We start from the raw sequence: 22,397 nt of genomic DNA, 5'->3' as shown, positions 1-22,397 counted from the left end.
GAGTCATGTGATGTCACGTGAACTCTGCTGGGTTCCGCTTCCTCTGTGCAGTACAAAAGGCCCTCCCACAGGTAAGTAGCAGGGCTCTTGTTGTAGCAGGGCTCGAGGTGTGGCCCGCGTAAAATCGGTTGCCCTGGCTGCCGATCTTACGCGGGCCGCACCTCTAGGTTTCGCGGGCCGCATGTTGGACGCCACTGGTCTATAGTATTGCAAGACTCCTTTAAGGTATTTCTTTAAGTATTCATGTTTTTTTTCCCGTAAGATCAAAATACTTAAATGTAATTTCTTTCCTTGTAAAAAAAAAAAAAGCTTAAATTTCATTTACTGTTAAAATAAAATTTTAATATGGATCCACCCTTTATTTCAGGTCCAGTTTAATGGCTTCAGTGTCGGAAACATTTTGTAACACTGATTTCCTTAGTAAAGTATACTTGTGTTAAGTGTATTATACAAAAATGAAAATGTTTTGACAGCAACATTCTTTTGTCACTCTTAATTGTTAAAATTACATCCCATGTTTATTTCTTACCTTTATACAGGTTTTCTTTTTTTTTTTTTAAATATTGGATACACACCTGCATCCTTTTAATATTGCAGTCATGCTGAACAGGAGTTCATTTACTACTCTAGTGGTGGGTGTTTTTATTGTTTATGTTGTGCACACCTGCTGGGTGATGTATGGAATTGTCTACACAAAACCCTGTGAAAACCTTGGTGACAACTGTATCAAGCCTTACCTCTCTAAGAGGCCAAAACTGCAGGTTAGTTTTTGAACTCTTTACAAAACTGTTATATTTTGTTAATAATTTCTTTCATTCAATTCTGTACTGAAGGTCACCATGTGTTGGAATTAGTTTCCTCATAGAAACTGATTGTGGCATTCTTTTGAATAAGTTATCGACCTTTCATTAAAAGCTTTTTAGTCTTTGTATAAACAGATTTAAGTGTAAATATTTCCTTTTTCGATGTAGGTAATATGATATGCCATGTTTCACGTGCCAGCTGCTGAATGTATAGTATGTTAGTGTTTCTGTTGATGAGCATTAACACCAAGGATCTCAGTTCTTTAACAAAGTCAATTTTAAATACTGTTTTGTGTGGTAGGGCTCATTTTAATGAACCAAAACATTTCTATATATTCCTGTAAAATCAAACTACCCCCCTTTAAATTAGTATTACTCTTTGTGACACAATAACCTGTCATACAGGGCCCCCAAAGTACTCAGAAATGGCTCCAGTCTGGCTGCCAAACAAAGGTAGCGCAGGCGGGAACTCTGTTGTGTAAACTATTCCCATTAATAGGATTGCTGCCATGGGAATTAACGTTTGGGTTGTATACATGTCACGGAGCTGGATAGTCCGACCGACTATCTCCGCTGTCTTGTGCTCCCTTAGCCTGGGACAACACACTTTCCCTGGTTCCCCAGTCACTAGCCGAGACTCAGTGTAAGGGTAAAACCAAACGAAGACTGATTGATTTTGGACACACAGAGCTGGATATACCCAGCAAAACACACATTAACATAAAACAAGATATTGGGAAACAAACCGGCCCCTTAATGAGACCCCAAACGGGTTGACTCCGTAGTCAGTCAGTTTATTTGGCCCATCAATGCCCTCCCAAAATTGGTGCTCCTGCTGCTGCTGGGGAGATGGGCCGGTTGCGCCATCTCCCGGGTACCGCTGGTGCTCCTGCTGCCGTTGAGGAGGGAGGTCAGGTTGATCCGGTCCCGGAATTAGGTTCTGCTGCTGGGGAGATGGACCGGCTGTTCCAAATCCCTGCTTCTGCTGGGGAGGCGGGTCAGCCGCTGTATCTCCCTGAATTCCTGCAGCTTTGGTAGGTGCTGGGCAGAGGCCAGCGATGCTCTGTCCGGTTGCCAGCGCTTCAGATGGGGTTAGGGAATCTTGTGGGTCAGCCTGCCGCTGAGGAGGGAGGACCGGTTCCTCCGCTCCCGGACATGTGAGCTGCCGCTGGGGAGATGGGCGGGCTGCCGCATCTCCCTGGATCCCTGTAGCTATTGAAGGTGTGGGGCAGAAGCCAGCAGCGCTCTGCCCTGTTGCTAGCTCTTCAGCTGGATGGGTGCTTGTGGAGACCGCAGTCACATCCACTACACCCAGAAAACTTTCTTCCTTTCCCTGGGAAGGAAAGCCAATTGCAAGCCCTCCCAGACCAACATCCTCAGATGTAAAATCAATTAGATCCACAATCTCTGGATCTGGTTGTGGTGTAAAGTCACATAGCTCTGGTATCGGATCTGGATTAGCTGCCCAGTATCCCTGTGACTCAGGGGTGGAGACCGCAGTCCCATCCACCCCGCCTGGATCAATATCCTCAGATGACCACTCAATAACATCCACAAAATCCCTGGACACTGGGGCATTCTGTTCAACACTGTCAAACAGTTTTTTATATGCCTTTTTCCAGTTCCCACTCCTGTGTAATTAAAAAGTCTAAATCACCTTTAAATCCTAGTGCATCTGGGAGGTCCCACTCCCTGAAATCCTGGATGTCCTCAATCCGCCACTCCGCTGTACTTCCGAAGTCCGGATCCTCCTGAAGACTATCCCATAATAATCCCGGGCCACCAAAATCATAGCCCTCTGGAGAACATTCTTTCGCAGTTCCCCAATATGCTTGCTCTGTATACCACTGCAGAGCCCTATAGTGATCTTCCAGCTCTACCTCCTGTTGGACCAGCTTTTCCAATTCGGATACCCATTGCTCCTGGGGTTGCTGTCCCAGGAATGACATCCGTAGTTCCCGCTGGTCTCTAATCTTTTGTTCGGAGCTTGGAAGACACTGACCCCGGCATATAACAGCCTTCTGCCATAGTGACCGTTGAACTAGTTGCCTCAGATTCTGGTATTGTACTGTAGGCAGGGTAGTGGTGTAGCAGGAGAGGATGACCCGCAGTAGCCCCTGGAATTCTGATACCACATCCATGTCCTCGTCAAGGGGACCGAAGTCTGCCGTCCTGTCGGTCAATCCCGGTAGAAAGGAAGTGTCCCTCAGACTAAGAAGCAATCCCGCCGCTTGCCACCAATGTCATGGAGCTGCATAGTCCGACTATCTCCGCTGTCTTGTGCTTCCTTAGCCTGGGACAACACACTTTCCCCGGTTCCCCAGTCACTAGCCGAGACTCAGTGTAAGGGTAAAACCAAACGAAGACTGATTTATTTTGGACACACAGAGCTGGATATACCCAGCAAAACACACATTAACATAAAACAAGATATTCGGACACAAACCGGACCCTTAATCTGCCTCCCAGAGACAACAGGGGCAGTAACGAGATTAACAATACAATAGGGTGGGGGGGATTGATTTATACAACATTAAACTGAAAGAATGGTGGTTACTCCCTGGTGGCAGATCCTGGCTGTCTGCTGGAGATAATCCCCTCAACCAGTGATGAGATGATACTGCTGGGAGTAGCCACAGAAGCCTTTACAAACCCAGGGCCCATAGCCAATAGGGAGGAGGCTGGCAGTCAGGCTTCTCCAGTGGTCCCAGTGATGGAGGCTTCCGTCACAATACATGTATCTCTTTATCAATGTTAATGCAATTCTGCAGATATATAAGGCAATGTTTTACAACAATAAAATGTTTAATTTGTTCTTCAAAAGCATAGTGGTCTTGACTACTTTTGTAATCTAAGACAAAGATCCACCTATTAGCCTCCTGAGGCTGGAGACTATCCTGAGGGACAGGGTTATGGATACCCTATTAACCCTTTGCCTAACTAAGCAACCCGTCACACTCTTAAGGGGACACTCCAGCCGTCCTATACACTTGATAATGAAAGGGTCAGTTTAGATTTACATGGTGTTCCTATAGCATTGCCCCTTTTAATTTTGCCAGTCTGCACTCTACTTACATTGGAGGTCCAGTAATGAGAGCTCGGCCTGTGTGCAAGCTATCCGTGAAACACCATTGCCGTTAGTAACGTGAGACAGCTGGATTTAGTGTGTCCCATTAATGTCATTAGCAAGTAAATGTGCTAGGCTTATTAGGGGATGTTGAGCTTATTCATAGCCAATTGATGGTAGACATTTTCTGTCCATCGTATATGTAGGTTGTTCTGTTTAAGTTTGACATTAAAGAGTTCTGTATTCCTTAAAGCAGAGCTCACTTTAACTTAACCCTTCATTGTACAGTTCTGTCGACTATTTTTTTTTAAAGAAATAAGGGTTTTAAGATGTATGTAGAGGATGTTAACATTTGTTTTCCACTTTCTATTATCTCATTCCTTGTTAAGGGCAGGGAATCGATTGGAAATCAAGTTTCTGCCATATTCAGCCACTAGTCTCTACTGTCATGAGGTGAAATTTTTAACTTTCCAGAAACAATTAAATGGAGCAACATACAAAAAGTATGAGCTATAGATAGATTTAATAAGGTAATTTTGCCATCACAGATCTCAGCATAACTTAATTCCTCATAAAAAAAAAAAAAAATAAGTCTCATGACCCCTTGAGTATAATTTAAGGAAAAAGATTAAAATTAACCATCAATATTATCATAAAAGGAAGTAATCCTAAATATATCCATGTTTTTATGGAGGGTTGGGGATGACATCAAGATTATTGTTATGCAAGTCTTGCAACATTTACTGCTATAGCATAGTGCCCTAATTTAAAACAAAGTACCCTATTTTCCGGCAGATAAGACGACTTTTTAACCCGTGAAAATCTTCTCAAAAGTCGGGGGTCGTCTTATTCGCCGGGTAATTACAGAGCCTGAGAATCACGATTCCCCATGAAGCCACGTATCTCTAGGGGCTCCCCTGGGCCGGTCTTCAGCGCCGAGGTAGGTGCAAGATCATGATCTCCCCAACTAGCCCTGATCAGCGGGCGTCCGATGAGCAGGGGTGGTTGGGAGATCACAACCTCCCTCTAACTAGCCCAACATTAGGGAGCTCGAGGTCTGGCACTTCAGACCTTGGCTTCCGTGCTCCCGAATCAGTACGCTCCGGCTATTGATGCCGAGTGCGGGGATGAGGTCATGTCCCGGCGCTCGGCATCAATTGCCGGTGCATAGTTATGAGGGAGCAGTAACGCAGAGGTCTGATATGACAGACCTCACGCTCCCACAACTAGATGGAAGATAGAAGATGAGAAAGGTAAGAGATGGGGAGAAATGGGTGTAAGTGCAGTGTATGTGTATAGAGCAGTGTAGGTATTTGTGTGTTTGTGAGCTGGTGTGTGTATATATATGTATATGTGTCCCCCCCGTGATATGCTGCCACTCTGTCAGCCCCCCCCCGAGATATGCTGCCACTCTGTCCCCCCCCCCCCGACTTACGCAATACACCCGGGAGTCTGCTCTGGTAAGTGTTGGGGGCAGAGGTAAAACGCATCGTGCGGACGTTCACCAGCTGCGGCGATGCGCGTAAACAACCTCCACTGCCGGCACGTCTGCATGATGCACTTAGACAACCTCCCGTGCTGGCACTCCCCCTGTGGAAAGTGGCGGCAGGGGAGGTTGTCTGAGCGTATCAGAGGGTAGGATACGGGTCCCCTGCACCGCTGCGGGGGATCTGTATCCTAACCCTGCTGTCTGTCCGGCGCCTGCAACTGTATGTCCCGGGCGTCGGGCGCTAGACCCCGAATGTAGGCCGCACCCCCACTTTAAAGACTTAAAGTGGGGGGAAAAAGTGTGGCCTATATTCGGGCCAATACGTGTGTGTGTGTGTGTGTGTATGTATGTGTGTATATATATATATATATATATATATATATATATATATATATATATATAAATATAATGTGTGTGTGTAAAGGCAGGGGTGTGTGGTGAGGGCAGTGTATAAATGTGTATGTATGGACAGGCATATATTAGTATGTGTAGATATGTGTGTGTGAGGGCAGTGTATGTATATGTCTGTGGTGAGGGCAGTGTATGTGTGTGGGCAGGTGTGTGTAAGGTCAGTGTATGTATGTGTATGTGTGTTTGTAAGCCGGTGTGTACGTGTATATGTGTGTAAAGGAAGGGATGTGTATGGGGCAGTGTATGTCTATACATGTGTTTGTGTGTGGACAGGCATATGTTAGGGAGAGCTGACCCACCCAATCCAAGCAGGCTTTGTATACAACAACCAGCCAATCACGGTAAGGTACATCGCTTGCCATAATTGGCTGGTTGTTGTATATTGGGTAGAGGGGTAGTCTTATACGGTGAGTATAGCCCAAACTCTATATTTTAACTGGAAAAGTTGGGGGTCGTCTTATACGCCGGAAAATACGGTAATTCTCAATTACGTAAATACATTAAAATAAAAATATCAAATATATTGACTCAATATCAACACGAACAGAACATTTTCTTGCACTTGTGCATGAGGATCCTCTTCATCCTCTCGCCGTGGGAGCAGCAGAGCTGCTGGGCAATAAGTGCACCGCATGTTTGGAGATGGGGCAAATACGGTACATCTGGTGGAATCATGAAAAAAGGTAGTAAAGCTTAAAGGTTTTTTTTCACAAACTTGTAGCTACTTTCCACCAGAAAAAAAACTGATTTTAAAACTACCTCATATTATTTAACCTAGTTTGGTAATCACAGCAAAACTTCCATTAAAGAGACCACCCAGTTTTCTGCCACTGTCCCATTGTCCAGCTTTTGCATGCAGTGGGGAGCCTGAAATGGTTGAGTAGCTCCTTTAATCATTGGTATTGCTTTTTTTGTCGTTTCAGCTTAGTGTATATACCACAACAAGGACCAGTATTACTGCTGAAAACAATGTCGATTTGGTTTTGAATGTTGACAACTTTGATGTGGAATCAAAATTTGAAAGGTATTTTCTTTGATTAGCTAAAAATATTACTTGAAATACCGTATCTTCTCTATTAAAGACAAGGTTTTTTTTCAGAGCAAGTGCTCTGAAAAATACCCCTTGTCTTATAATCGGTGTAGTTTTATAATCGGACCTCAAATGAGGTCTGACTATGAGACTAAGATCCAGATCCCCCGCAGCGATGCAGGGGACCTGGATCCTCCTGTCTTATGCGGCACCCCCCCCTCCCCCCAAACTTACCGGTGCTTCTGACACCCTGGTGTGTAGCCGGGGTAGCGTGTTGACTGCAGCCGCAAGGAGGTGCGGTTAGCAGCGGGGGTTGTCTGTGTCATCGCGCAGACCTTCCCCGGCTGTCAGTGAGGAGAGTTCCCTGCACCGGTGCGGGGAATTCTCTCTGACAGCCAGCTGCAGCGGAATTTTCCTACGCGTATCGCGTAGACGTCCACCTGCTGCCCCGACTACACACCAGGGAGTCAGAAGCACCGGTAAGGTGGGGGGGGGGGTTGTTAAATGGTTAAATGGGGGGCATAAGGCAGAGTGCTCTGTGAAATGCCTTTCAACCCCCTTAATGCCACTCTGCCTCCAGAAATGCCTTTTAACTCTCTATACACCACTCTGCCTCCTGAAATGCCTTATACCTCCCTATATGCCGCTCTGCCCTATAATATGCCTTTTAACCCCCCTAAATGCCGGAGTCACATATAGGGGTATAAGGCATTTCTGGAGGCAGAGTGGTACATAGGGTGTCAAAAGGCATATCATGGGGCACAGTGGCATATAGAGGGTTTAACCCCTTCAGGACCGGGATTTTGATACTAACGTGTCGCTAAAGGACCAGAGCCGTTTTTGTGTTTTTGCCATGTCTTTCTTCAACTGTAATTTCTCTCTTATCAATTGGTGCACCCACTACAAATCATATATTGTTTTTTTCAGCACAAGTAGGGCTTTCATTTGAAACCATAGTAAGCTGGGTAGTACATTGTTTTGTTTGAAAAAAACTGGAAAAAGTGGGGAAAAAATGAAAAAAAAACGCATTTTTTTACAGTTTTGTATACATACAAATTGTACACACATTAAACCAATGGGAAAAAATTATCCCAAATATATTCATTAACTTGTCCTGATTTGGAAACCACCCAACATGGCCAGGATTTTTATCTATTTTGACCAGTATAGGGCAAATATTGCAAGGCATGCATCACGTTTTTGAAATGTAATTTTTTTCAAATTTGGCATGGTAGTCTAATAACTGCAATAGTTGTCACAGATACCGATTACCCCCCCAAAATTATATGTTTATGAACAGTAGATAAGTCAAGGTGTACAACTAGGGTCATTTTGACACTTTTCAAACAGGGATTTTATCGCCAATTGCTGCCAAATTTTGAGGTATTTTTATATTTTTTTGTTTTTTTTTTGCATATGTTGCAATGTTGCTTTAGATTTTATATTATATTTTGTATAGAATATGTGCAACTGCAGAACAAAACACCATATTGTGTTCACCAACATCCCCCGGTTCCAACAAGGCCTCACATGCATGGTTCATGCATTTTTTGAGGAAGCTATGAGGGCAAAACTGGAAAATGCGCATTTTCGTTTTCACATTTGGAATTTTCAGAAATTGGTTTCCTGGGCCCATATCCCATTTGGGACATTTTGGAAGCCCCCTGCTGTAAATTACCCCATAAAAGTATATATTTATGAACAGTAGACAAGTCAAGGTGTTCAACTAGGGTAGTTTTGACAGTTTTCAGCTAGCCTTTTCTTCACTGATGTCTGCCAAAGTTCACGGAAAATTTATTTTATTGCGTTTTTAACAAATACATTTCAATGTTAAAATGTATTTCTTGCACAGCATATGTGCAACAGTGGAAGAAAGCACCACATTTTGTTCACCAACACCCCCCGGTTCCAACAAGGCCTCACATGCATGGTTCATGCATTTTTTGAGGAAGCCATGAGGCCATAACTGGAACATGCGCAAATTTTCAGAAATTGGTTTCCTGGGCCCATATCCCATTTGGGACATTTTGGAAGCCCCCCCACTGTAAATTACCCCATAAAAGTATATATTTATGAACAGTAGACGAGTCAAGGTGTTCAACTAGGGTAGTTTTGACAGTTTTCAGCCAGCCATTTCTTAACTGATGTCTGCCAAACTTCACAGGGAAATTATTTTATTGCGTTTTTAACGCATACATTTCAATGTTGCAATTTATTTCTTGCACAGGGTATGTGTAACACTGGGAAAAAAAACACCACATTTTGTTCACCAACACCCCCCGGTTCCAACAAGGAGGAAGCTATGAGGGCAAAACTGGAACATGTGCATTTACATTTTTTTAAATATTTTTTTTCATCAGATTACTTGTAAGTGACAGGTTTAGGCCGCTGACATCAATCAGGGAGACCGATCAATAATCAGCGACTTAAAATGTCACCGACAAGTGATCAGGTAATAATTATGATTTTTTCATTTATTAATAATTTGTGTTTTTTCATAATTACCCTAGATGACCCCTCTCTCTTTGTAGAGCAGGGTCATCCGTGGGCTGCCATAATGATCCGATCACTCCTATTGGCCAGGAGCGATCTGATCAGCCCAGCATTTGACCTGGAAGCACCCTGGACTTTCAGGTCAGTGCTGTTATTTTTTTTTAATGATTATTATTATTTTATTAATTTATTTTTAATTTATTTTTGAATTTATTTTTTTTTATTATTATTATTATTATTATTATTTTTTTTTACATTATTTTTTTTAACTCTTTCAATGCTGATGCTCCATTGAAGCACAGCATTGATTGATATTTAGTCCCCACAAGCTTGTGGGGACTAATATTAACCCCTGCAATGCTGCGATGGGGGTCATACACAATCGCAGCATTGAAGGGGTTAATTGAGGAAGAGGGGGTTAGGGGTTAACTGAGGAAGGGTGGGGGTGGGGGGGGGGTCTTTTCTCCACACTCATGTGGAGACCAAAGAACCCTGTCTCCCTGTCCCTGAAGCTGCCTCTGGCAGCTGGGACACAATCTCCAATAGACTGGAGATTGTAGGGGAGGAGTCTCTCTGATCAGTCCTACAGGACTGATCAGAGGACTTCTGGGGGCTCGTTTTTGCTGTTGCTGGTCTGCCTGGGCTTCCAGGCAGACCACCAGCAGCAGAACCCCCTAAAAAAACGGGAATTAACCCCTTCAATGCCGCGATCGCGGCATTGAAGGGGTTAACGCTGCACTGACGCTTTCATGGAGCGATCAGGCAGCAGGGGGGTGTTGGATCAGGTCCCCACACTTGTGTGGGGACCCATTCAATACCCCCCCCCCTTCCCTGAAGCTGCCTGTGGCAGCTGAAACCGCGATTGCAGATTTTTCGTGGGCTTGGGGGCGGGCTTAGACAGGCTGTGCTGTCTGCCCAGGACTCCTGGGCAGACAGCAGCAGCAGCGCCCCCACGATCACCGCGATTGTGGTGATGTGGGGGCGTTTTTTGGAGGAGACGTACCTGGTACGTCCCGGTCTACCGGTGACTGTTAACCAGGAAGTACCAGGTACGTCCTGGGGCACAATGGCATTTAGAGGGTTAAAAGGCATATCATGGGGCACAGTGGCATATAGGGGGTATAAGGCATTTCTCGGGCAGAGTGGCAAGCCTGAGGGCAGATGTGCATAACTGGGGAGCAGGTTGGAAAATGGAAATAAAAACAATCTTTCTCAATCATAGCTTTTATTTAAAAAAAAAAAAATAGTTTACATGAATTAACATTTACTGGTAAAACTTTTTTCCTCGAGGGTCGTCTTATATTCAGGCTTTTTCTTTTTTTCCCAAATTTTCAGATTTTGGGGTGTCGTCTTATAATCGAGCAAATATGGTAATTAAAAAAAAATATTTGTAAAACATAGCTAAAACTAAGATTGTACCGTTTTTGTGTCCTTGAACAATAGTGTGTCTATCCATTGTAGGTTCTGGTTCTCTGATGCTCTTGCATCATTTAGTTGGAGCTCTTGTCAGAGATGCTGGTTGTCAGTGAGCTGGCTAGTCCGACCGACTACCTCCGCTGTTTTATGCTCCCTTAGCCTGCGACACCCCACTTTCCCCGGTTCCCCAGTCACTAGCCGAGACTCGGTGTAGGGTAAAACCAAACGAAGACTGATTTATTTTAGACACACAGGGCTGGATATATCCAGCAAAACACATTTACATAAAATAAGATATTGGGACACAAACCGCCCCCTTAATCTGCCTCCCAGAGACAACAGGGGCAGTAACGGGATTAACAATACAATCAGTCGATTTATAGAACATTAAACTGAAACAATGGCGGTCACTCCCTGGTGGCAGATCCTGGCTGTCTGCCGGAGATAATCCCCTCAACCAGTGATGAGATCATACTGCTGGGGGTGACACAGAAGTCTTTACAAACACAGGGCCCATAGTCAATAGGGAGGAGGCTAGCAGTCAGGCCTCTCCAGTGGTCCCAGTGATGGAGGGTTCCGTCACACTGGCCTTCTTGCAAAATAGGTAACTTGTATAACAAGGTCTGAACTGGACTAGACCTGAATATGAAGTTTGTCCCCCCTTTGCAGCTATAAAAAGCTGTTATAGTATTTCTGTGGGAATGTTTGCCCCATTCATCCAGTAGAGCATTTGTGAGGTCCGGCACTGATGTTGAATGAGAAGGGCTGGCTCACAATCTCAATTCCAGTTCAGGTTGAGGTCTGGGCTCTATGCATGCCAGTCAAGACCTTCTACACCAAACTCATCCAACCATTTCTTTATGGACCTTGCTTTGTGCACTGGGGCACAGTGATGTTGAAATAGAAAAGTTCCTTCCTCAAACTGTACCCAGTTGCAGATGGACTATATTTTAGTATTATGCGTTCTGAACACACAAGAAGCAGCCCTCCTCTACGGTCTGACTATTCTTGCCACTGATTAGCTACTTAATTAGCTTCTTAATAAACTACCATTGAGATCAGTGGAACATTTTTTTTTCTTCCACACTCGCACATGGAGGTCTGCATCTTAGAAACTGTGCTTAAAGGTTTATTAAAGTACTAACTTTGCCTAGAAACAATCCTGTCGTTCCTCGGAACCCCCTTCCCTATGTATTCTGTATACAGCAGTCTGAGCACCTAAAGCCACTCCCCCCTGTCATAAATGTGTAATAGCAAAGCTTTACAGATCCTGATATACAGTAATGGGAAGTGAGGTCCTTTTAAAGACCTTCAGGGTAACGCCTCTTCTAAGAGATGGGCAGACTGAACAGTTAAGACACGATTAAGACGCCCCGCTGAAATGTTTTTATCAAGAAAATACAGCAAAATGGTATGTGATTTTAAAAGGAATAAGATTTTTTAAATGTATATTTTATGTAGGGCTGCAACAAACTATTATTTTCATAATCGATTAGTTGGCCGATAATTTTTTTTATTAATTGGATAAAAAATAATGTAAATGTTTTGTTTTATTTCAAATAATTTAATTTACAAACTGGATGTTTAACCCCTTCAATCCCAGGGGTTTTTGGTACCTCAAAGCCCGGAGCAATTTTGCCATTTTTGCTCTGTCGGTTCAGCGATGATTCTCTTTTCCTGTGAATAGTGTACCCATGTAAACTATATATTGTTTTTTTCAAGGAGAGATAGAGCTTTCTTTTGATACCATAGTTGGATGATTAGCTGAAAATGTAGAATGAGAAATTTAGTAAAAACTAGCGAAAATTAGAAAAAAAAAAAACTTTCTTTTTAATTTTCTCTCTGAATCCTCACAAAATTAGGTAAAGTGATGGAAAATCCCCTCCAAGTTTATTAATTCAGGTGTCCTGATTTCAGAAATACCTAATTTATATAGATTTTCCATACTTTCCCAGCACCAGGGAGCTTATAGTATATAAGGTGTAAATTTTTTGTATAATTTTTATGCCTATGGCTTAACGGGTTTGGGGGTTGTAAACGGGGGCAGGAGGGTTATACTGGCTAGATGTTATGCTAGGGCAATGGAATGTAAGGTTTTTTAAATTTTTTTTATATATATTTTTTTTTATTTTTTACACAAAAATGGTTAGAGGGACCTCCTGAACACAATGACATCACAGCTCACATTATTATTTTTTATTATTATTTATATTATTATTTTAATAATTTTTTTATTTTTTAAATGAATTAACTGGTTTTTTTTCCTTCACTGTTTCAGGACGGGAGGGGGAGTGAGAGACATGGTTTCTCACTCCCCTACCCACGATCCCCCTGCAACGACCACACTGCGATCTCTATGCAGGTCCTCACAGGCGTGCATAGAGATCGCAGCGTCTGTGCCTCATTGGAGGACAGAATATCCCCTGCAGGGGATATCGTGTCCTCTGATGAACTTCCGCAGTGACGCAACCCGAAAGTTTGAAATGTAACAGCTTTCCGGCTTTCATGCTAGAAGCTGTTACAGCAGATCGGACAGCAGAAAGCTGGTGATACTGGCTTCTGCTGTCAGTGGGGAGTCCTGGCTGTCAATGGACAGCCTGATCTCAGGTGCAGCGTCAGGGATGTGTCCCTGACGCTGCACGGAGGGCTGGACGTACCGGTATGTCCATAGGGGTTCCTTAATAGGCATTTTTTGGACGTCCCGGTACGTTCATAGGAGATTGAAGGGGTTAAAACAAACATCAGACTAAACCTGCCTCCCCAGTTATGCACATCTGAGCCCAGACTTGCCACACTGCATCCCAGATACAGTGGGGCAAAAAAGTATTTAGTCAGCCACCAATTGTGCAAGTTCTCCCACTTAAAAAGATGAGAGGCCTGTAATTTTCACCGTAGGTACACTTCAACTATGAGAGACAGAATACAGGAATTCAAGAATACAAATTATGGTGGAAAATAAGTATTTGGTCAATAACAAAAGTTCGTATCGATTCTTTGTTATATACCCTTTGTTGGTAATGACAGAGGTGAAACGTTTTCTGTAAGTCTTCACAAGGTTTTCACACACTGTTGCTGGTATTTTGGACCATTCCTCCATGCAGATCTCCTCTAGAGCAGTGATGTTTTGGGGCTGTTGCTGGGCAACACGGACTTTCAACTCCCTCCAAAGGTTTTCTATGGGGTTGAGATCTGGAAACTGGCTAGGCCACTCCAGGACCTTGAAATGCTTCTTACGAAGCCACTCCTTCGTTGCCCGGGTGGTGTGTTTGGGATCGTTGTCATGCTGAAAGACCCAGCCAGTTTCATCTTCAATGCCCTTGCTGATGGAAGGAGGTTTTCACTCAAAATCTCACGATACATGGCCCCATTCATTCTTTCCTTTACACGGATCAGTCGTCCTGGTCCCTTTGCAGAAAAGCAGCCCCAAAGCATGATGTTTCCACCCCCATGCTTCACCGTAGGTATTGTGCAACTCAGCATTCTTTCTCCTCCAAACACGATGAGTTGAGTTTCTACCAAAAAGTTCTACCTTGGTTTCATCTGACCATATGACATTCACCCAATCCTCTTCTGGATCATCCAAATGCTCTTTAGCAAACTTCAGACCGGCCTGGACATGTACTGGCTTAAGCAGGGGGACACGTCTGGCACTGCATGATTTGAGTAGCTGGCGGCGTAGTGTGTTACTGATGGTAGCCTTTGTTACTTTGGCTCTCTGTAGGTCATTCACTAGGTTCCCCCTGTGTGGTTCTGGGAATTTTGCTCACCGTTCTTGTGATCATTTTGACACCACTGGGTGAGATTTTGCGTGGAGCCCCAGATCGAGGGAGATTATCAGTGGTCCTGTATGTCTTCCATTTTCGAATAATTGCTCCCACAGTTGATTTCTTCACACCAAGCTGCTTGCCTATTGCAGATTCAGTCCTCCCAGCCTGGTGCAGGTCTACAATTTTGTTTCTGGTGTCCTTCGACAGCTCTTTGGTCTTGGCCATAGTGGGGTTTGGAGTGTGACTGTTAGGTTGTGAACAGGTGTCTTTTATATTGATAACAAGTTCAAACAGGTGCCATTAATACAGCTAACGAGTGGAGGACAGAGGAGACTCTTAAAGAAGATGTTACAGGTCTGTGAGAGCCAGATATCTTGCTTGTTTGTAGGTGACCAAATACTTATTTTACCGAGGAATTTACCAATGAATTCATTAGAAATCCTACAATGTGATTTCCTGTATTCTTTCCCCCCATTCTGTCTCTCATAGTTGAAGTGTACCTATGGTGAAAATTACAGGCCTCTCTCATCTTTTTTGCCCCACTGTATGCCTCATGGCCCCAGATATGCCACTCTGCCCTCCTCAGATATGCGTTATATCCCATATATACATTACATTTATTTATAAAGTGCCGGTAGATTCTGCAGCGTTGTTAGTGAGAACAATTTAGAAAGCCATACAATAACAAACTGGTGCAAGGGGAGCTTACAATCTAGTCTGTGGTTGAGCAGGAAGTGAGACTATAGGAGAGGACTGCTTGGATGGGGATGAGTTGATCTGGTTTATGATGTGTTGAAGCTGTCGATTGTTCATATGGCTTGATTATGACGATTCTTTGGCAGAGAGCAAGTCATTACAGACTTTTGTTAGAGCCGTCTCAGTAGAGTGAAGGGGTTTGAATGCAGATTTTAGAGGGTCAAGGAGGGAATTAAAGGAGAGGAAGTTAGTAAGGCGATTGTACAGAATCCGTTCAAGGAAAAGGAAGCAGAGAGATATGGCGGTAGTTAGAGAGATGGGATCTGAGGAAGGATTTTTAGAATGGGTGTGATTAGGGCTGCAACAACGAATCGATAAAATCGATAATAATTGATTATGAAAATCGTCAATGATTTTCATTATCGATTAGTTGAATAGATTTTTAACGATTTTATAAAATTATTTTTTCCAGAGCAAATGCATACTTTTATAATCCGACCTCAAATATAGATCGGATTATACCACTAGAATCCAGATCCCTCGCAGCGCTGCAGAAGACCTGGATTCTCCTCTGTCAGCCGGTGGGGGTGGAGGGGAGGGGGGTGGAGGGGAGAAGCGGAGGCTGTCTACGCACAGACCCCCACCGGCTGCCAGAGAGGATCCAGGTCCCCTGCAGCGCTGCAGGGGATTTGGATTTTAGTGCGTGATGTGTGCAACCTCCACTACTTCCCTTCACTTCCACTTCTACCTGCCCCACCAGCGGTTAATAAATCAACAGAAGAAAAACGGGGCACCACTGGGTAAGCTAAGCCTGGAGAATTATCTTTATTTTTATGCTTATTTGCCCCATGTTTCTTCTGTTGATATAACCCCTGGTGGGGCTGGTAGATTTTTTTCGGGATCTATTAATTATGTGCATTCTTTAATTTTATTTTTTGATTGTTGTAATATATGATTTATTGTTTGTATTGTACATATATATATAGTATATTAGCTATTTTGTTCATATTAAAACATATATTTTTATACCTATTTTAGCTCTGTCAGCTTTTCTTATATCGGGGAGGGGGGCATAAGACATATCTGGGGGTATATGGCATATCAGTGGTATATAAGGGGTGAAAGGCATATCAGGGGGCATAGGGGGGTATAAGGCATAGTGGCATATCGGGGAGTATAAGGCATATCAGGGGGGCATAGTGGCATATCGTGGGTATAAGGCATATCAGCGGGCACAGTGGCATATAAGGGGTAAAAGGCATATCAGGGGGCATAGTGGGATATAGGGGGGTATAAGGCATATCGGGGCATAGTGGCATATCAGTGACATATCAGGTAGTATATGGCATATCGGGGGACATCGGGGTGGCATCTCTGGCATATAGGAGGGTATAAGGCATATATGGGGTAGAGTGGCAAGCTGTGGGTGAGATGTGCATAACTGAGGGCAGGTTGGCAAATAAAAGAAAATATAAACGAGGCATTTTTCTCATAGGTTGTATTAAATAGGAAAAAATAGTTTACATGAATAAGTATTTACCAGTAAAACTTTTTTTGGTATTAAAACTTAGTTTGAGTTATAATGTGTTTTGGGTTCTTGTACCTATGCAGCCCTATGTGTGATTAGCACATGCTTGAAGGCTTGAAGTACAGTTACAGATGATAGAGAAAGATTCAATAGATGGGTAAGTCATGGACCAAGGGATGGACATACAGTGGATATAAAAAGTCTACTCATTAAAGAATGAGACAAAGATAAATCCTGTCACAGCAATCCATCTTTTTGGGTAGGAGTCTATTAGCATGGCACATCTTGACGTGGCAATATTTGCCCACTCTTTGCAAAAGTGCTCCAAATCTGTGACATCTCCCGTGCACAGCCCTCTTCAGATCACCCCACAGATGTTCAATGGGATTAAGGTCTGGGCACTGGCTGGACCATTTCAAAAGGTTAACTTTTCATAATTCCCTCCATCCTGACTAAGGCCCCCGTTCCAGCTGAAGAAAACCAGCCCCAAAGCATGATGCTGCCACCACCATGCTTCACTGTGGGTATGGTGTTCTTTGGGTGATATGCACTGTTTTTACGCCTAACATACCTTTTGGGATTATGGCCAAAAAGTTCAACATTGGTTTCATCAGACCATAACATATTTTCCCACATTTTCCTTGATGTTTTTGCAAACTTCAGCCGGGCTTGGGTGTTTATCTTTGTAAGAAAAGGCTTCCGTCTTGCCACCCTACCCCAAAGGGTAGGTGGTCAGACACGTAACAGTGCAGGAATTGCTCCAAAGCTTGGTTAGACTGCTCTGCAGCCCTTTTGGACTGAGGGTGATAGGCAGAGGAGGAGGAGGATAACTTGATGCCTATTTTAGCGCAAAAGGCATGCCAAAACCCGGAAATAAACTGGCTCCCGCAATCAGAGACAGTGTCAATGGGTAACCCGTGCAGACAGAAGACTTCCCTGGCAAAGACCGAAGCCAATTCAGGAGCCGAGGGTAGCGTTTATGGTGGGATGAGGATCCCCATGAGGATAAACATGTGCCACCGGGAGGTGGGCAAATCTACGATAAAATCAATGGACAAGTGTGTCCAGGGGCGATCACCAGGTGGTATGGGCTCGAGTAGACCCACTGGAAGGTGCTTAGGAGTCTAACTCCGAGCACGCGTTTGACATGCTGCTACGAAGGAGGCAACATCCTTTCTCAGATCAGGCCACCAAAATAAACGGACCAAACCATCTGATTTTTACCTGCCCAGCCGGTTTGGTATCGTGGTAAGTGTGCAGCAATTTGATCCGAAGTTCAGAGGGCACAAAACTCTTACCACAAGGCTTCCCTCCTCCGGGAAGCTTTGGGTTGGGCAACCAGAATCCTCTCACCCAATGGAGAGGTCAAGTTGGTCCGGATGGTAGCCAAGATATGATCAGGTGGGATGATATTGGCTGGGGCCATCTCCTCTCTGGACAACGGGGAGAACTGCCTTGACAGAGCGTCTACCTGTCCCCGGTAAATAGGATACGATGTAGTGGAACAGAGACAAAAACAAAACCCAGCGTGCTTGCCCTGGGGATAACCACTTGGCCTCAGAGAGAGATATGATGTTTTTATGGTCTGTCAGGATGAGGATTGGAACACTGGTATCCTCCAGTAAGTGTTTCCATTCCTTGGGGGCCAGAATGATGGCCAACAACCCCCTATCCCTAATTTCGTAGTTGCACTCAGCCGGTGGCAACTTTTTTGAAAAGAACCCGCAGAGTTAGGGCATCGACCTCCAGGACAAAAGACTGTGCGGCGTCTGGGTGGAGCAGGATAGGAGCTGAGGCAAAGGCAGCTTTCAGTGATTTAAATGCTCTGGCGAACATTTGGGGTCACCCTCTTTCCGAGTCATGTCTGTGATGGGCTTCGCTATAGAGGAAAAGATTTTAATAAACTTCCTATAGTAGTTGCTGAAGCCCAGGAAATGCTGCTTGTAATGCAACCCCAGTGGATGTGGCCATTCCAACACTGAGAGGACAGCTTTTGTGGGTCCGTAGCAAACCCCTCCTTTGAAATCGCATATCCCCAAAAGGTTACTTGCTTCCTGCGGAATTCACACTTTTCCAGTTTGCAATATAACTCGTTCTCCCTGCGTTTCTGTAAGACTCAACATAGGATCGATGAGTCTCGAGAGAAGGAGAATGAATCGTTCCTGGAAACTGCCAAGGCCTTGCATAAACCAAAGGGCATTAAGAGTTATTTGTAATGGCCCACTGTGATGGGAACGACCTGTACCCCGACTGGGTACTCCCGCCAAACGTTGCTTCCTCCTGCCGGGACACCAACAATTAACCCCTTCAGTGCCAGGCAGAACCAGCATTGTAGATAGAAGGGGGGACGCCGCTGCACCGGAGCTGCGTTTGGCACTGTGGCTATCCGAAGCTTAGCTACACAGCGTGCCTATTGTTCTGAAGAGGACAATAAAGGATCATAGCAGCCCACCCCAAGCATTAGGCAATACTCATGTTGAGGTGAAAACAGGACTCTTTATTTAAACCAAATACAGAGCTAAATATACACAAGTAAGAAAAGGGGCAAGACAGATATCACAGGATCTAATTACAATGTCAGGAAGGAAGTTGTGACGGAAGCCTCCATCACTGGGACCACTGGAGAAGCCTGATTGCCAGCCTCCTCCCTATTGACTATGGGCCCTGGGTTTGCAATGGCTACAGGGATCCAGGGAGATGCGGCAGCCGGCCCTTCTCCCCAGCGGCAGCTCACATGTCCAGGAGCGGAGGAACCGGTCCTCCCTCCCCAGCGGCAGACAGACCCAGAAGATGCCCTAACCCCAGCTGAAGCGCTGGCAACAGGGCAGAGCATCGCTGGCCTCTGCCCAGCACCTACCAAAGCTGCAGGAATTCAGGGAGATACAGCAGCCGACCCGCCTCCCCAGCAGAAGCAGGGAGGTGGAACAGCCGGTCCATCTCCCCAGCGGCAGAACCTAATTCCGGGATCGGAGGAACCTGACCTCCCTCCTCAACGGCAGCAGGAGCACCAGGGGGAGGGGATGCAGGCGGCATCACTCCCCAGCAGCAGGAGCACCAATTTTGGGAGGGCATTGATGGGCCAAATAAACTGACTGACTACGGACTCAACCCGTTTGGGGTCTCATCCTGTGTCAGTCCAATTCGAAGGGGGGAGAATTGTGACGGAAGCCTCCATCACTGGGACCACTGGAGAAGCCTGACTGCCAGCCCTCCTCCCTATTGACTATGGGCCCTGGGTTTGTAAAGACTTCTGTGGCTACCCCCAGCAGTATCATCTCATCACTGGCTGAGGGGATTACCTCCAACAGACAGCCAGGATCTGCCACCAGGGAGTGACCACCATTCTTTCGGTTTAATGTTGTATAAATCAGTCCCCCCCCCTATTGTTTTGTTAATCTCGTTATTGCCCCTGTTGTCTCTGGGAGGCAGATTAAGGGGGGGGGTTGTGTCCCAATATCTTGTTTTATGTTAATGTGTGTTTTGCTGGATATATCCAGCCCTGTGTGTCCAAAATAAATCAGTCTTCGTTTGGTTTTACCCCACACTGAGTCTCGGCTAGTGACTGGGGAACCGAGGAAAGTGTGTTGTCCCAGGCTAAGGGAGCACAAGACAGTGGAGGTAGTCGGTTGGACTAACCAGCTCCGTGACAGAAGTAATTAGATCAAATCCTGAAACACAATATCCGGGGGAAGGCCAGAATGACAGACATAAATAATTACATTAACTGGGGACGTAGACATGGAATGATGATAGACATATGATTGGCTTGAGACAAACAATGGCTTGGACACAGAGATAACAGGAGCTCACAGGATTAACAGCTACCTGTTGTGTAATTGATAATTAGGTAAACAGCAGTGATACCTAGTCATACCTACAAGGGGTCTTAAGACAAGGGCTAACCACACAATAACAGGGGAAACACTTCACACCTATACAATCAATGCACCCAATGCAAAGACATTCAGCCATCTTCCTACAACAGGATGTCCAGCTGACATTACAGTTTTGAGACTGAGTAGTAAAACACGTACCTGGGGAAAATCAGTAGAAACTGACCCCCTGTATCTACACACACAAGTCTCTAAAAGACCTGGGCCCATAGTCGGTAGGGAGGAGGCTGGCTCTCAGGCCTCTCCAGGGGCCCCAGCGATTGAGGGTTCTGTCACACCCACTTCTGGTGTTGAAGGCCGTTTTCCACTTGTGACCCTCTGTAATCCTAATGAGAGTATAATACACTCGTAAATCCAATTTGGTAAAGACCGTAGCTCCTCTGAGGCGTTGAAATAGTTTGAAAAATGGAATGGGGTATGTATTCTTCACCCTAAGACGGTTAAGGCATCCGGACAGGGCATCCGAAACGTACTCCTCCATGGCCTTGTTCTCCTTTAGGGGGAATAGCCCCTGGCTGGAGGTCAATGGCAAAATTGTACGACCTATGAGGCGGCAAGCTACCTGCCCGTACCTTATCAAACACATCACTGAATTCCTGGTATTGCATGGGGAGCGAGTCAGGAGATTCAGTGCAGAGGACCTTAACCGACCTACTGAGACATGCAGAGGAACATTGGGGAGACCATGAGAGGATCTTGGTAGTGCGCCAATCAAACACCGTTTGGGAACGCAACCAAGGGTAGCCAAAAATCACATTATAATGGGATGTGATCAACTGAAATTGGAGGGTTTCACGTTGCAGAACCCCAACAGCCACAGACAAGGGGTGTGATGCGTGGCACTATTGGAATACCATGGTCACCGACACATGTACTGTCTATGAAGTATCCCATGGCACCGGAGTCAACTAGGGCCTGGGTGACTATCGAGGAGTCGGCCAAGGAGAGGATAACCGTAATGATAGGTTTGTCACTACATGGGGACGAGGAAAGTCCATCCAAGGTCTGTTCCCGGCCGTGTAGGGCAAGACTTCAAAAGGTGGCCCTGCTTTCCGCAATATAGGCATAGCCCTTCCTCCGAAAAGGCCCTCTCCTTGACCGAGAGACGGGTGAACCCTATCTGCGTTTGTTCACCCTAAGAGGAGACGAGACCAGGAGGCACGGGAGGAGAGGAAGGCACGGGTGTGGAACAAAGGTTTGATGCAACTGAACCAACATGCCTCCGCAGGCGCTCCCGAACAGAGGGTCTCTGTTTGAGCCTAGTGTCAATCAATATGGTGTAGGACACTAGCCCCTCAAGGGTAGCGGGCAAGTCCCTTGCGGCAATCTCATCCTTGACATGGTCTGCCAAACCGTGGGAGAAGGCGGCCACAAGCGCCTCATTGTTCCATCTTGCCTCTGCTACTAGGGTACGAAATTCGACAGAGTACTCGGCCACAGATCTGGTACCCTGTCGATAGACAACTGAATAGCAGCAGAGGTGGACCGAGCTGGAAAATCTAAGATCTGCTTGAAGGAGGCTACAAACTCTGCATAGTTGTAAACTATGGGTTTCCCGGTATCTCATATTGGATTGGCCCAAGCCAGAGCTTTGTCGGAAAGCACGTCACTGGAAAAGGCCTGTGGAAACATCTCCAGAAAAATACCAATCTGGTTCAGGACGCCACTGCACACATTAGGATCGCCCCGATAGTGATGGGGAATCGGGGCAGACCTCAGGGTGGCTAACAGTTCAGATGCAACAGGTATTTACGTGAGTGCAGGAGCTGCAAAGGCTGCTGGGGGAGGTTCCAGGTGCGCCGTG

At 45.2% G+C, this 22,397-nt stretch overlaps 1 protein-coding gene across 1 annotated transcript in view; it reads left to right on the top strand.

Annotated features, from left to right (window-relative positions):
- Positions 1-599: 599 nt before the first annotated feature.
- Positions 600-22,397, top strand: part of LOC149275413 (lipid scramblase CLPTM1L-like) — a 169,857-nt gene continuing 148,059 nt past the window's right edge. The window contains exons 1-2 of the mRNA XM_089504761.1: positions 600-761; positions 6,694-6,794. Of these exons, the coding sequence (XP_089360887.1) occupies positions 600-761; positions 6,694-6,794 (263 nt within the window). The remainder of the gene's footprint in view (positions 762-6,693; positions 6,795-22,397) is intronic.

The sequence above is a fragment of the Sceloporus occidentalis genome, unplaced genomic scaffold, assembly GCF_023333645.1.
Source record: "Sceloporus occidentalis isolate IW3139 unplaced genomic scaffold, rSceOcc1.0.p SCAF_290, whole genome shotgun sequence".
Taxonomy (NCBI): domain Eukaryota; kingdom Metazoa; phylum Chordata; class Lepidosauria; order Squamata; family Phrynosomatidae; genus Sceloporus; species Sceloporus occidentalis.
This window is presented reverse-complemented; position numbering and strand designations above follow the sequence as displayed.